At 41.7% G+C, this 16,991-nt stretch overlaps 1 protein-coding gene across 1 annotated transcript in view; it reads left to right on the forward strand.

The window, feature by feature from the left end:
• LOC139233167 (cytokine-dependent hematopoietic cell linker-like) overlaps positions 1-16,991 on the forward strand; it is a 190,060-nt gene that overhangs the window by 28,764 nt on the left and 144,305 nt on the right. Inside the window, exon 3 of the mRNA XM_070863766.1 lies at positions 15,455-15,526. Within this exon, the coding sequence (XP_070719867.1) occupies positions 15,455-15,526 (72 nt within the window). The remainder of the gene's footprint in view (positions 1-15,454; positions 15,527-16,991) is intronic.

Here is a 16,991-nt window from a genome sequence, read left to right on the forward strand (position 1 = left end):
ATGCTTCACTGACTATATAGTAAAGGTTGAAAATAAGAGAAGGTGAAGGAGAGTCTCGCAGATGGAAGGTGTGGAGTTGGGGGAACATGTACTCACTTTCATCACTCAAATTATGTCGTAGAGTCTTTTGTGGCATTGGGTCATGGTGTGGTCATGAATGGAGGTCCCCGAGACCTCCACAGTGATCTCTCTCCATGCATTAACGAGCACAGTGCGAGTCGGTCTGCCTGTGTCAGGGTAGAGAACGCGCTACGCCTCCTTCCCTCCACAGCTTCGATCAGCTTGAAGGGTTTTGATTGAGTAAATAAGGAGAAACTGTTCTACTGGCAGGAGGATCAGTAACCAGAGGACACAGGTTTCAGGTAATAGGCTGAAGTACCAGAGCGGAGAGGAAGAACAAATATTTTACGCAGCAAGTTTTTATGATCTGGACTGTACTGCCTGAAATGGTGGTGGAAGCTGATTCAACAGTAACTTTCAAAACAGAATTGGATAAATACTTGAAAAGGAAAATTATGCAGAGCTATGAGGAAAGAGCAGGAGAATGAGAGTACGTGGATAACTCTTTCAAAGAGAGGGCAAAGGCACGATGGGCTGATTGGAAATCTCCTACAAATAATAGACTCACTTAATTCTATCATTGTGCTTCAACTCATGCAAGCCTTTGTGCCTTCCCTTGCACAAGGGAGCTACTCATTCGATGATAGCTATGGCCGCAGCTCCATCAGAGATCCTACAGAGTGGCATCCAGAACTTGACCCGGGCTGGGAAAGTACAGTATTGGACAACAATACTTGTAGTACTAGGGATTGAAATTTATTTGTGGAATAGTTTCTAATATTCATACCAAATTTCTGTATTTCCCATTTTAGTGGATTTGCCAGGTACACTCTGCTCTTTCATCGGTTCTAGTAATATATCCGTTCTTTTTGGCCAATTTGACTGCAATGTCTGTAGCTCCACCTTGTGGACTCCTGTGTTAATGCATCCAGTGCTGTTTATAATAAAGAACCAAGTCACCTGACTTCTGGAATGTTCTGCAGTCTTACAAGCTGTGTGTGCTGTGTGCTCTCTGGAAATATCACAATGGTGACGAGGATGGGATTTGTTTCCAGTACATTGGATGTAGGATATGCTACTGGTATATCCAAACTATCTGATGAGTCAGAAATAATTGAATCATTCCCACCTTCAACTCCTTCCATGTCTGTAGGTAAAATATGATCAATGTGGACAAACCGAACCTGTCCATTATCAAACATCTTAAACAAATATATGCGAGGACCACATACCTTCACCACTCTTCCTAGTAACCACTTTAACCATTTGTGGTGATGATTCTTCACTCTCACCTTCTGATTTAATTTCACAATTCTCTCTTTTACTCTACCTCTATCATGATTCTCTTTCTGTCTTAATTGTGTCTCTTCTATGAACTGTGCCAAGTTTGGTTTTAACAACGAGAATCTAGTTCGTGGCTGCCGTTTGAGAAACAACGCTGCTGGTGTTCTACCAGTAGTTGTATGAGGAGTGTTACGATACATAATTAGGAAATTAGCCAATTTGTGGTCCAATGACAACTGTCGTTTCTTTGGATTTGGATCCAACATCTGTTTGATGAGGGCGCGTTTTACAATTTGTACAGTGTGCTCTGCTGCACCATTCGAAGCAGGGTGGTTATGGTGGAACCTTGGTATGTTTCACACCATTTTTGCTCATGAAATGTGCAAATTCTTCTGAATGAAATTGTGGTCCATTATCAGAAGCAATTTCTTCTGGGAGGCCAAATGAAGAAAACAATCTTCATAAAATGTCTAATGTTTTACTTGTCGTTATTTTCCACATTGGGAACACCTCGACCACTTTGAATGGCTATCAATCACAATGAGCAATTGTTGTCCTTCCAGCTCAGCAAAATCGATATGTAGTCTTTGCCACATCCTGGGAGGCCATTTCCATGGCTGTAATGGTATTAATGGTGGTTGCTTGCTTACTGATTGACATGTACACTGACTGACAATGTACTCTATATCTTTATCAAGACATGGCCACCATAATTAATTGCGTGCAAAACTCTTGGTCAAGCACATTCTCAGGTACTGGTCATGGAGGTCTCCTAATAATTTGGACCAGAATTTATTTGGTATAACCACTCTTGCACCCCACATGATACGATCTTTAGTGACTAATAATTCATTCCTACGAATGAAGAATGAATTAATATCTTTGTCTGTTACCTGGTTTGGCCATCCATTTGCAATATAATCATATACCTTTGACATAACTAGGTCACGTTTGGTTGCTCTACCAATCTCCTCAGCTGTGACTGGCAGTTCATCAATGTATGAAAAAAAGAACACTTCTTCCCTATCGGGTGTAACTTGTGATGGGGAAGGCAATCCAGACATTGCATCAGCATTATTGTGATCAACTGATCGTCTGTATTCAATATCATATGTATATGCTGACAAAATCAAAGCCCATCTCTGTATTTGGGCTGCAGCTAATGTTGGAACTGGGGACTTTGGATGGAGGATTGCTGTCAGGGGCTTATGATCCATAACGATGGTAAACTTACGACCATACAAATATTTGTGAAACGTCTTGACCCCAAAAATTAATGCCAAAGCTTCCCTTTCAATTTGTGCATAATTACACTCACTGGCACTGAGAGTGCGTGAAGCAAAAGCAATTAGTCTCAATCACGAGTGACCAACATAAAATTTTATCCCTGTCTGATCCTTTGTTCTCTAGATTCCACTAAGTCTTCTGATCCTGATGATGGCTCTTTCATCATCCTCAGAAGTATGGCCTAAATTTTAACACTTTAGCGGATTGAGAGCAGTGGGCTTGGGAGCAGTTGGAAAACCCGTAGAACAGGTTTCCCACCGGCCCTGCTGAATTAAATGGCAGGCCCTGATTTGCATCTGAAGCCTCTGTTTCCGACCTGCAGCCAGCCAGATTGAGAGGCTGACTGGCTGTGGGTGGATAAGCCTACAGCACCAGGCAACAGAAAGGAGGGAGGGATCGGGTGGAGGCCAGGGGAGATGATTGGCGGGGGGGGGGGGGGGGGGGTGGGCGTGCCGGAGGAGCACAAGATGGGGAGCCGGAGGAACACGGAGGGTGCTGGGAGCATATCGGAGGGTAGGGGCGGCTGATGAGGGAGCTGGAGCATCAGAAGACGGGGGGGAGAAGAGGATCAGAGCAACACACGGTGGCCAGAGCAGCTCATCGGTGGGCCTGGGAGCTCACTGCGGGGGCGAGAGGATGATCAGTGGGCCGGAGGCTGATCACGGGGTCGGGGGCTCATTGCATGGGGACCAGAGGAGCATAGGGGGAAGGCCAACAACATTGAGGGGCCGGAGGAGAATCAGTGCGGGCAATGCCTGGTGGCGGGGTTTGGAGGCCTGGGGTGGGGGGAGGTAGAATCAGTGGCCTCATGGGGATCTCTGTTCATGGGGGTTGGGTTAGGCAAGGATGCTGGATCCAGGAGGTAGGTGTAAAGGCACTTACCTCCTGGATTCAGCATTCTTCCCCTTCAATTAGTGGGCGGTTTTCACGAGACCTGCTGTACCCGACCAGCCACTGTTAAATTTTAAATGGTGGTTAAATCTGAAGCACGCCAGCCTCATTATAATATTTAAATCCGCGACCTGCCTCCTGGGAGCGGGTTGGCTGCCGGTCCCTCCCCCCCTCCTCCCCCATTAAAAATGGAAGTTGGCGGATTGGAGGCAGGTTCTGGTCAGAATTTTTAACACTTTACTTTACACCCGACCCCAACCCACCCATTTTTGGGGGTTAAAATTCCCCCCATGTGTCCAAACATATCCCTATCCTGACCCAACCCTCGAATCTATGTAACTTGTTTATTTCCTTAAGAATGTCTTGTTACTTTCAGTTTTTCAAATTTGATTCCTCTTTCCCATTAAACACTACTATTACCCTCAAGGACTCTTAATGTTCCATAAAGCCTCAGTTCATCTAAGATTTGAATAGTGGAAGTTTATCTCACACTAACCTTGCAGTCTTAGACAATATACAAGAAATAAGTGTTCTAGAATCCATCCTCTCATATACATCTCTCCCTATCTTATCCATGCTACTGTGGTCAGGGCTCCTCTGATCAGTCCCTTGTATTCCTTCTAACCTGTAAATACACTGTTATCTTATACAACTCTATACATCCTCATGATGTTCAAATTCAGAGTCACCACAGCCTCCTACTCTCACTCATGATCAGGAACTCAAAACTGTGGAACGCCTTACCTCCAATGGTGTTTCCTTTCTCAAAAAAACTTCAAGCCTTGAAAGCACAAGTTTGGCATCACCTATCCATTACTTCATAATCTCATCCTTCACATGTCAGCTGTGGCTCAGTAGCAGTGCTCTTGCCTTTGAATCAGAAGGTTGTGAGATTAAGTCCCACTCCAGAGACTTGAGCGCAAGATCTAGGCTGACACTTCAGTACAGTACTGAGGGAGGGCTGCATTATCTTTCGACCCCGTCTGCCATCTCAGGTAAATGGAAGAGATCCCATGGCATTATTTTGAAGAAACTCAGGTGCGTTCTACCCGGTATCCATTCATGGAATGTATACAGGATGGTTTTCTAGATCAGTATGTTGAGGAACCAACTAGGAAACAGGCTATTTTAGATCTAGTATTGTGCGATGAGAAAGAATGAATTAATAACCTTGTAGTAAAAGAGCCTTTAGGGAAGAGTGACCATAATATGATAGAATTTAAGTATTGAGTTTGAAAATGATTTAGTTAAATTCTAAACTAGGGTCTTTAATCTAAATATAGCAAACTACGTAGGTATGAGACACGAGTTGGCTAAGGTAGATTAGAAAACTACATTAAAAGGTATGATAGTAGTCAAGCAATTCATAGAATTTAAAGAATTAATACATAATTTACAACAAACATACATTACTTTAAGGCACAGAAACCCCACAGGAAAAGTGGTCCAACCGTGGCTAACAAGGGAAGCTAACAAAGGAAGAGGCTTATCATGTTGCCAAAAAGAACAGTAAGCCTGAGGATTGGGAGGATTTTAAAATTCAGCAAAGGAGGATCAAGAAATTGATCAAGAAAGGGAAAATATAATATGAGAGTAAACTAGCTAGAGACATAAAAACAGACTGTAAAAGCTTCTGTAGGTATGTAAAAATGAAAAGATTAGCGAAAGTAAATGTGGGTCCCTTACAGGCTGAGACAGGAGAAATTATCATGTGGAATAAAGAAATGGCAGAGAAATTAAACAAACACTTTGTGTCTGTCTTCACGGAAGGAAACACAAAAAACTTCCTGGAAATAATGGAGAACCAAGGGTCTAGCGAGAATGAGGAACTGAAGGAAATTAGTATTAGTAAAAGAATAGTACTAGAGAAATTAATGGGACTGAAAGCCAATAAATCCCCTGGACCTGAAGGCCGATATCCTAGGGTTTTGAAAGAGATGACTATGGAGATCGTGGATGCATTGGTTGTCATCTTCCAAAATTCCAGCGATTCTAGAATGGTTTGGGGCAGATTAGAAGGTAGCTAATGTAACCCCACTATTTAAGTAATGAGGGAGAGAGAAAACTGGGAACTACAGATGAATTAGCCTGACATCAGTCGTAGGGAAAATGTTAGAATCTATTGTTAAGGACGTGGTAACAGGGCACTTAGAAAATAATAATAGGATTGAGCAGAGTCAACACCGGTTTATGAAAGGGAAATCATGTTTGACAAATCTGTTAAGAGTTTTTGAGGTTGTAACTAATAGAATAGATAAGGGGGAACCAATGGATATGGTATATTTGGATTTTCAGAAGGCATTTGATAAGGTGCCACACAAGAGGTTATTAAACAAAATTAGGGCTCATGGGATTGAGGGTAATATACCAGGATGGTATGTTAATGGACAGAAAGTAGGGAGTAGGAATAAACAGGTCACTTTAGAGTTGGCAGGCTGTAACTAGTGGGGTGCCGCAAGGATCGGTGCTTGGGCCCCAGCTATTCACAATCTATAGCAATGATTTGGATGAGGGAACCAAATGTAATATATCCAAGTTTGCTGCTGATACAAAGCTAGGTGGGAATGTAAGTTGTGAGGAGGATGCAAAGAGGCTTCAAGGGGATATAGAGGCACTAAGTGAGTGGACAAGTACATGGCAAATGGAATATAATATGGCGACATGTGAAGTTATACACTTTGGTAGGAAAAATAGAAAAGCAAAGTATTTTTTAAATGGTGAGAGATTTGGAAATGTTGGTGTTCAGAGGGACTGGGTGTCCTTGTACACGAATCACTGAAAGCTAACATGCAGGTACAGCAAGCAATTAAGAAAGCAAATGATATGTTGGCCTTTATTACAGGACTATTTGAGTATAAGAGTAAAGACATCTTACTGCAATTACATAGGGCCCTGGTGAGGCCACACCTGGAGTATTGTTTACAGTTTTGGTCTCCTTACATATGGAAGGATATACTTGCCATTGAGGGAGTGCAATGAAGGTTCACCAGACTGATTCCTGGGATGAGGGCGATTGTCCTATGAGGAGAGATTGAGTACACTCGGCCTATATTCTCTAGAGTTTAGAAGAATGAGAGGTGATCTCATTGAAACATACAAAATTCTTACAGGGTTTGATAGGGTAGATGCAGGGAGGATGTTTCCTCTGACTGGGTTGTATAGAACCAGGAGTCACAGTCTCAGAATAAGGGGTTGGCCATTTAGGACTGAGATGAGGAGAAATTTCTTCACTCAAAGGGTGGTGAATCTTTAGAATTCTCTACCCCAGAGAGCGGTGAAGGCTCAGTCTTTGAGTATTTTGGGTCTTTTTGGATCTTAAGGGATATGGGAATAGTGCAGGAAAGTGGAGTTGAGGTAGAAGATCAGCCATAATCTCATTGAATGGCGAAGCAGGCTCGAGGGACCGAATGCCTAATCCTACTCCTAATTTTTATGTCCTGGTCAATATTTATCTCTCAACCAACACCACTAAAACATATTCTGGTCACTATCTCATTGCTGTTTGTGGGAACTTGCCATGTGCAAATTGGTGTCATGTTTCCTATATTACAACAGTGACGACAATTCAAAAGTACTTCATTGGCAGTAAAATGCTTTGAGACGTGCTGAGTCTTTCTTTCCTTATTTTTACTACAATATTTACAACTTTGTGTGTTACACTTTAATTCTTGATTTCTTAATAATAATATTGTAATGTTATTGTTTTAATGGACGTACAGATTGTTAAGCCTTGTGTAGAAAGCTCCCTGTTGGTTCGGTTGACACATTTGCTAGACAATGTGAAACTGATTCATACAGAACAATGTAGTTCTAGGTTTATTCCTGTTCTTTGCTGAGTTAGACATCTCAGCCAGGATGCTGTAGTGGAAAATCCATTTGGCCTCAGCATTCCTGGCTCCTGGATTCTGGAAGGGCGAAACAAATCACCCAAAATTTCCACTAATCCCTATCCAGAGATCCTTGCTGCAAAATGTGCATGTGTAAAAGTTGAATAGTCTACTGACACTGACTTTCCAAGCTCACATGTGAAGAACGATCTTTTTGATGAGATACCAGCTAGAATCCTGGGAAATGTACGCCAACAGGAGTCAGCACCATCAGTAATGGAGAGAAGCAAATTAGAATTCAATAGAAATATTCAGCTCTAAAGAATTGTACAGCAACTTGATAAATCACACTGTTTTCCACTGTCGTTTATATCAAAAGTCTGAAGTCAGATTGAATTGACTGAAAAAGGCAGTAGTTACCACCAGTGACTCATCACAGTTGCCAGCCTCTTCCTCTTGGTTATAATGAGAAACGTATGGGAAGAAAAGTAAAAATGCATTTCTGACAAGCGCTTCAGTTCAGAACCATGTCCATTGTTCCATTATAGAATTATATTTACAGATTCACCAATATCTTCATCATGATTTGCATGTGATTTTGAAACCTAAAGTTGTACAGGTTGAACCTCCCTTATCTGGAACTCCCTTATCTGGAACCACCCCTTGTCCGGAACCATTTCCAGCCACCGGGTGGTGCATGCGCAGAACTCCGACATGAACAAATTGAACAAATTGAAGTCCTTCCTCGCTACCAACTCCCTCAAGCGCTGGCCTGATCCCGTGATCTACCCCCCCCCCCCACCCCCCGATCTCTCTGCCGCACTCCCAGCCCCAAGCCAGCCAGCATCGATATCCCCTTGCTCAGTACCTGTACCATCCAATTTAACGTGACCACCCCTCATCCGGAAAAATCCCTTATCCAGAACAGGCCAGGTCCCAAGCGTTCCATAGGGATGTTCAACCTGTATATGAAAGGGAAAAAAAAAGAACTTAGTCATATAGCACCTTTGATGTCCACAGGATGACCCGAAGTGCTTTGCATTCAATTAATTATTTTTGAGATATACTCACTGTTGTTATGCAGGCAAACAAGGCAGCCAGTTTGACCACGGCAAGATCCTACAAACAACAAATTAGATAAATGATCAGAATATCTGTTTTATTGGTGTTGGTTGAGAGATAACTGTTGGTCAGAACACCGGAGAACTCCCCTGCTCTTTTACACTCACCTGAACTGGTGAACTGGACCTTAGTTTAACATCTCATCTAAAAGGCAGCACCTCCAATCGCTTGGCGTACATTTCCCAACATTCCTTCAGTGTCAGTGCATTGCAATCAACGGGTGTGGGTAAATTGCGCATCACCATCCCCACCGCCCGTTTTCGGGGGCTATCCAATTTACCTACAATCTTCTGACTGAGGTGAGAGTGCGACCACTGAGCCAAACTGCCATTTCCAATAAGGTTTCTTCTACAGAACTGCACTCTTGTGACAGGTACTCAAAAGTTACTCTGGTGAAGTGTATTGATACACTTGAACTTTTTTGCACAAACTCAGCTGAAGCATGAGTTAGGGAATCATCTCGTAAATGTTTGCCCTTTCCTCTCTACTAATGAAACTTCACTGGCAGCCAAGAGAAAAGTTTGTTGTCATAGGAAGTTTGTACTAACGGCTTTCCGTGCAAATGAGATTGCACCATATATAAATTGTGACCCGTAGATCTGAAAGAAAATCGATGCACTGATAATAAATGGCAGTGGAGAAAAGAAAACTATCGGCAGTGAATTACAGTATTCATTGGGAACAATCAAGGGGTCAAAGTGACTGGTGAGGCTGGGGTTACTGCACTGGCTAATAGAGGTGGGTTGCAATGACAGCTAAGTGACTGCAGTGCTGATGAAAATGAAACTGATCATTATCAACGAAAGCAAGTATAGAGATCTTATCAAATAGGAAATATGAAGCACACTGGTTCAATAACCACAATGGAACAAATAACCTTGAGCCACTTCCCAGCCCAGTGCTCTGCATAACAAAATACACGTGGAGCGTTTTATTTTCTCCAGCTATGGAAAAATGTAGCTGCCCTTTTGTTTATTTTTAATTGTGCAGATAGCCATGATGAACAGTAGGAGCTATTAGTAGCATTCATAAAAATGTGGTCAAATCGCAGAATGGTGGAAGTTATGTTCAGGCAGCAGTGAACATATGAGACTTTCACACACCAGTGATGAAGTTGGAATCAGATCATGCCAAATGCTAAAACAATCATTTGTACAAGAATCCAACACGTGCAGGCCATGGCTGTCATTGCATTGTCTACCGGTGATAAAAAAAATAAACTAATAAATTCTATAGATTTCATGTTTCTATTAACCATTACATGGGGACGAGGCATAACTCAAGAATTCTGAGTTGATATTTTCCGTGGGTATATGAAAGTCATAGGTCGAGGTTTTTACAATTAGGAGTCAATTCACAATGCCCATGGTTACATTTCAAGTAATTCAGAACTAGAATCAGGGAATCAAAGTGCAGAGAAAACTAAAAGCAACGACAAGTATTTACCTATCAATGTCTTTAGCATGGATGGAATACAATAGTTATGCTGCATGTTAAAGACCTATAATCAGCTGACCATTTTGGATACCTCACATCCTTTACATCTGTAGTGTCTATTTTGTTGATATAATGCCAGTAATTTTTTTACCAGCATTGTGATAGCTAACTACAGCATTGATATTGATTTAGGTTGTACTAATTCTAATATTAGATCACAATAATCGAATCAATGTTTAACTGTTTAGTGTGCTTTCAGTTAATTTGGTTCTTTCGCCAAACAGCAGGATACACATCTGCACATAGACAACTCCTGTACTCTTTAATACTCTGTTGTAATAGGAAGCCTGTTTATTGTGAGCTGGGCAAAGCAACAACGAATGCACTTTTTATACATTATTGGTTTAAATCTGGTGTGGGGAGAAGTGGTTTATGGGTTTGCTCCTTGGGTGTTGGGAGAGGAGAAAAGATGAATCTGATATTTGCCAATTCTAGTAGACAGCAATAGGCAGCCAATTTCTCGTGGTGTAGTATGGCTCAGGCCACGATTCCTGGTGGTTTATGTTGATGTGGTCTTGGTTTCAGCTTTGCAAAAGCCTGAATTTTAAAGAATTAAAAGAAGACAAAGGGGTGTAAAGGGCAGAGAGGGAGAAGAATTTCTAAAGTGTGTTCAGAAGAACTTTCTTGATCAGTATGTTTCCAGCCCAATGAGGCATTGCTGGATCTGGCTCTGGGGAATGAGGTGGGTCAAGTGAAGCAAGTGTCAGTAGGGGAACATTTAGGGAACAGTGATCATAGTATCATAGGGTTTAGATTCACTATGGAAAAGGACATGGAAAATCTAGAGTAAAAATACTTAATTAGAGCAAGGCCTATTTCAGTGGATTGAGAATGGATCTGGCCCGGGTGAATTGGAATCTAAGACTGCCTTTAAAGAGGAAATAGTTCAGCTACAGTTGATGTACATTCCGACAAGAGGTAAAGGTAGGGCAACCAAATTCAGGACTCACTGGATGACAAAAGAGATAGAGAGTAGGATGAAGATGAGGTTGAGAATACAAGTGAGAACCAGGTTGAATATAGAAAGTTCGGAGGGGAAGTGAAAAAGGAAATAAGAGGGGCAAAGAGAGACTATAATAGGTTGGCAGACAACATAAAAGGGAATCCAAAAGTCTTCCAAAGGCATATAAATAGAAAACAGGTAGTAAGAAGAGTGTGGGGCTGATTAGAGACCAAAATGGAGACCTACACATGGAGGCAGAGAGCATGGCTAAAGTACGAATGAGTACTTTGCATCTAAGAACATAAGAACAGAAGAAATAGGAGCTGAAGTAGGCCATTTAGCCCTTCAAACCTTCTCAGCTGTTCAACAAAATCATGGCTGATCTTCTACCTCAACTCCACTGTCCTGCACTATCCCCATATCCCCTAAGTTCCCCAAAATTTATACTGAGGGAAGTAAAGGTGGAAATTGCAGAGGCCATAATCTTCCAATCTTCCTTAGATATAGGGGTACACAACAACATAAGAACCTAAGAAATGGGAGCAGGAATAGGCCATTTGGCCCCTCGAGCCTGCTCCGCCATTTAATAAGATCATGGCTGATCTGATCATGGACTCAGCTCCACTTCCCTGCCCACCCCCCATAATCCTTTACTCTCTTATTGCTCAAAAATCTGTCTATTGCCACCTTAAGTATATTCAATGACCCAGTCTCCACAGCTCTCTGAGGCAGAGAATTCCATAAATTTACAACCCTCTGAGAGAAGAAATTTCTCCTCATCTCAGTTTTAAATGGGAAGCCCCTTATTCTATGTCCCCTAGTTTTAGTTTCCCCTATGAGTGCAAATATCCTCTCTGCATCCACCTTGTCGAGCCCCCTCATTATCATAAGTTTCAATAAGATCACCTCTCATTCTTCTGAACTCCAATGTGTATAGGCCCAACCTACTCAACCTATCCTCATAAGTCAACCCCCTCAGCCCTAGAATCAACCTTGTGAACCTTCTCTGAACAGCCTCCAGTGCAAGTATATCCTTCCTTAAATATGGAGACCAAAACTGTACACAGTACTCCAGGTGTGGCCTCACCAATACCCTGTACAGTTGTAGCAGGACTTCTCTGCTTTTATATTCTATCCCCCCAATAAAGGCCAACATTCCATTTGCCTTCCTGATTACTTGATGTACCTGCATACTAACTTTTTGTGTTTCATGCACAAGGACCCCCAGGTCTCTCTGTAGTGCAACACTTTGCAATTTTTCTCCATTTAAATTATAATTTTCTTTTCTATTATTTCTGCCAAAGTGGCTAACCTTACATTTTCCCACATTATACTCCAAATTTTTGCCCACTCACTTAGCCCGTCTATATCCCTTTGCAGATTTTTTGTGTCCTCCTCACAATTTGCTTTCCCACCCATCTTTGTATCATCAGCAAACTTGGCTACATTACACTCAGTCCCTTCATCCAAGTCATTAATATAGATTGTAAATAGTTGAGGACCCAGCACCGATCCCTGTGGCACCCCACTAGTCACAGTTTGCCAACTGGAAAATGACCCATTTATCCTGACTCTCTGTTTTCTGTTAGTTAGCCAATCCTCTATTCATGCTAATATATTACCCCCAACCCTGTGAGCTTTTATCTTGTGCAGTAACCTCTTATGTGGTACCTTATCGAATGCCTTCTGGAAATCTAAATACACCACATCCACTGGTTCCCCCTTATCCACCCTGCTCGTTACATCCTCAAAGAGCTCTAGCAAATTTGTCAAACATGACTTCCATTTCATAAAACCATGTTGACACTGCTTGATTGAATCATCTTTTTCCAAATGTCCCACTACTGCTTCCTTAATAATGCCAGAGGATTGGAGAATTGTTCAAAAAAGGTTGTAAAAGAAAGAAAAAGAAAGACTTACATTTATTTTGCTCCTTTCATGACCACTGGATATCTCAAAGCACTTTACAGCCAATGAAATACCTTTGCAGTGTAATCACTGTTGTAATGTGAGAAAGGCGGCAGCCAATTTGCGCACAGCAACTCCCACAAACAGCAATGTGATAATGACCAGATAATCTGATTTTGTTATGTTAATTGAGGGATAAATATTGACCAGGACACCGGAGATAACTCCCCTGCTCTTCTTCCAAATAGTGTCATGGGATCGGTTACGTCCACCTGAGAGGGCAGATGGGGATAAACCCGTAAGGATAAACCCAGTAACTACAGACCAGTCAGCTTAACTTCGGTAGTGGGAAAACTTCTAGAAACAATAATCCAGGGCAAAATTAACAATCACTTCAACAAGTGTGGATTAATTAAGGAAAGCCAGCACAGTTTTGTTGAAAGCAAATCGAGTTTAGCTAACTTGATTGAGTTTTATGATGAGGTTACAAAGAGGGTTGATGAGGGCAATGCGGTTGATGTGGTGTACATGGACTTCCAAAAGGCGTTTGATAAAGTGCCACATAAAAGGCTTGCCAGCAAAGTTGAAGCCCATGGAATAAAAGGGACAGTGGCAGCATGGATTCAAAATTTGCTCAGTGGCAGGAAACAAAGAGTAATAGTGAATGGTTGTTTTTCAGACTGGAGAAAAGGTGTTCTCCAAGGGTTGGTACTAGGACCACTGCTTTTCTTAATATATATTAATGACTTGGATGTGGGTGTACAGGGCACAATTTCAAAATTTGCAGATAACACAAAACTTGGAAGTATAGTGAACAGTGAAGACGATAGTGACACACTTCAAGAGAATATGGACAGGCTGGTGGAACGGACAGACAAGTGGCAGATGAAATTTAACGCAGGAAAGTGCAAAGTCATACCTTCTGGTAGGAAGAAGAAGCATTATAAACTAAAGGGTACAATTCTAAAGAGTGCATAAACAGGGAGACCTGGGGGTATATCGGCACAAATCGTTGAAGATGGCAGGGTATATTGAGAAAGTGGTTAAAAAGCATGCGGGATCCTGGGCTTTTTAAATAGAGGCACAGCATACAAAATCATGGAAGTTATGATGAACCTTTATAAAACACTGGTTCGGCCTCAACCGGAGTATTGTGTCCTATTCTGGGCCTTGCACTTTAGGAAGGAAGTAAAGGCCTTAGAGAGGGTGCAGAAAAGATTTACAAGAATGTTTCCAGGTATGAGGGACTTCAGTTATGTGGATAGATTGGAGAAGTTGGGATTGTTCTCCTTGGAGCAGAGAAGGTTGGGAGGAGATTTGATAAAGGTGTTCAAAATCATGAGGGCTCTAGACAGAGTAGATAGAGAAAAACTGCTCCCATTGGCGGAAGGCTCGAGAACCAGAAGACACAGATTTAAGGTGATTGGCAAAAGAACCAAAGGCGACATGAGGAAAAACTTTTTTATGCAGCGAGTGGTGAGGATCTGGAATACACTGCCTCAAAGGATGCGAGAGGCAAATTATATTGTGGCTTTCAAAAGGGAATTGGATAAATACCTGAAGGAAAAAAAATTGCAAGGCTATGGGGAAAGGGCAGGGGGAGTGAGACTAGCTGAAGTGCTCTTGCAGAGAGCCGGCACAGGCTTGAAGGGCCGAATGGCCTCCTTCTGTGCTGTAATCATTCTATGATTCCATTATTCTATTCGTGGCTGCAGACTGTGAAGGGCATTGATTCCATCCCAAATCCTGGGGATGTAAAGAAAGAAAACCTTTCACAACCTCAGGACAGCCAATGAAGTACTTTTGAAGTATACTCAGTGTTGTAATGTAGGAAATGTGACAACCAAATTGTGCACAGTAAGATCCCACAAATTGTAATGTGGTAATAACCAGATAATGTTTTCCAGTGATGTTTGTTAACAGATAAATATTAGCCAGAACACTGCTGCTCTTCTTCAAATAGTATCACTGGATCTTTTACATTCACCTGACGGAAGACAAGACCTCGGTTTAAAATTTCATCCGAAAGATGACATCTCTGTCATTACAGCACTCCCTCAGCTCTGCACTGAAGTATCAACTTAAATTTTGTTTTTAAGTCCCTGGAGTGGGACTTGAAATCACAACATTCTGACTAAGAGGCGAGAGGCAAGACCGAGACACGAGTGACACTTAAAATGATATAGCCACAGCACAGCCAATGTCGGAGCAGCGAATGACTGACTGCAACGTCAGGCTTTCTGCATTAGGATGCGCACGCACTAAATCTTAACATTTCAAAGGGGTAATGACAGCACACGCTGTTCATTCGCTGTTATTACCCATCGCAAATTTGGGGCCAATAATGGAATTGCAGCACTGAGTTTGGGCCCAGACTATTTCTATCTCTAATATTTTATTTACAATTGTTGATTTTTTTTGTTTTGAGAATTGTCTCTAAACTGAAAAGTAGGAAAGGACAAATTTCAATAACAGAACGCTATTTTTTTTACACAATGGGTGATGCCCTTGGTATTTTTCTTCTCTGTGATTTGATACTTTAAGTTAAATTGAAACTAAGTTTGTCAAAAAATGCAGTTTAAAAAAAATGCAGTTCCTCAAATCCTCAGAATGTTTTATTTTAATTTTCTACCAGGCAATTTAAAAAAACGTTACAAGATAGATCTATTGGAGGAGAAAGAATGAAGCCAGCTCTGCCTATGAACCGGTAAGGAACAACTCATTTGTGGAACCTTTATGGTGAGATACAATTTATCCACTTGCAGCTAAGCTGCCTTCACTGTTCTGAAATAAAGGCATCGACCGACATAAAACATAGGTCAGAGATGAGGTAAATTAAAGAGGGATAAAATTAAAGTGTTTAACTTATTCCTTTCATCATATTATTCACTTTTTCTCTTGTAATGTTTCCAATGTCTTTTCTTGTACCTCTAGTGGTCAGGCCACTTTGCAATTTCAGATTAATTCAAGCTTCAGATTTATGTCATGCTCCAGTGCTCCAAAACTTAATCTAAGATCTGCAAACAAAATAGAGTGATGTGTGATCAGGTACAGTCATACTCTGCTGCTGGCAGAAATTGTGATAGATCTATTCCTCCCCCCACCCATTCTTCCATCCTAAACCGACATATTCTCCCTCTGACTAGAACACAGACTGACAAGACACTCTTCCCACCAGAATAGGAAGAATTATGATCAAAAAAAAAAATCAAAACATTTAAAACAGACAATATGAATCTACCTTACCAGATATAAAATAACCTTTAAAGGAAAAATTCCCCGGCGTAGACGATTTTTTTTTTCCGCAGCACATTTGCTAACATGAGTTCACCATTAAAATTAGACTTACTACAGGACGGAAAACAGAAAATGTCACTGAGCTTCTAATAGAGGCAAGTGTAAATTACTGTACATAGGAAGAAAATGAGCAACAGAGGATTGCATTATGATGAACGAGAGGAAAAATTGTCTTTTCAACCTTGGAAGAAGACAAATGATAGGTAATTTTTTTTTTAGAGGTGATGAGGTCGTAAACAGTATTAAAAAGATGCATTCATTCAAAATAAACCATGTGAATAGGATAAGAGAACACCGGATCAAATTAGTAAAAGATAAATTTAAGACTAATATCAGGAAGGCCACGATTTTCCATACCTTGGCGGATCCGGTGCAGCTGGGCTCGGTGTCGGGTCTCCACCTTGCTGTTGGCTCCAGCCCGCTGTGCAGAAATGATTTTACGCTGACTGGGCTTGTTAAGCCCGCCCAGCGCGTTTTCCAGCCAATTGAAGGAAGCAGGTCTGATGACGTCATTTGATGATGCGTCATCAGCCGGTTTCCATAAAGGGACCATGTCCAAATTTACTTTGACAGTTGCGCTATCAGTGTTCTACAGCAGTGAGGTGCTGTAAACACTGACAAGCACTGCAAAAAGGGCTGCACACAGGTTCTCCCATGACTCCCTCCACATGCATATGGAGGGAGTCACGGTACACAGGGAGGTTCTTTTCCCTTCCCATGGGCGGAAGAGACCTCCCCAGGAGATCAACGCAGACTAGTTACACGTTGCACAGGAGGACACAAGCAGGGATGTTAGGAGGACCAGGCTGCAGTGGCGCAAACCTTTCAATGATCTCAGTAGATCACAAGACGTTACTGCAAAGCCTCTCTCAACC

The sequence above is a fragment of the Pristiophorus japonicus genome, chromosome 2 (assembly GCF_044704955.1).
Source record: "Pristiophorus japonicus isolate sPriJap1 chromosome 2, sPriJap1.hap1, whole genome shotgun sequence".
NCBI lineage: Eukaryota > Metazoa > Chordata > Chondrichthyes > Pristiophoridae > Pristiophorus > Pristiophorus japonicus.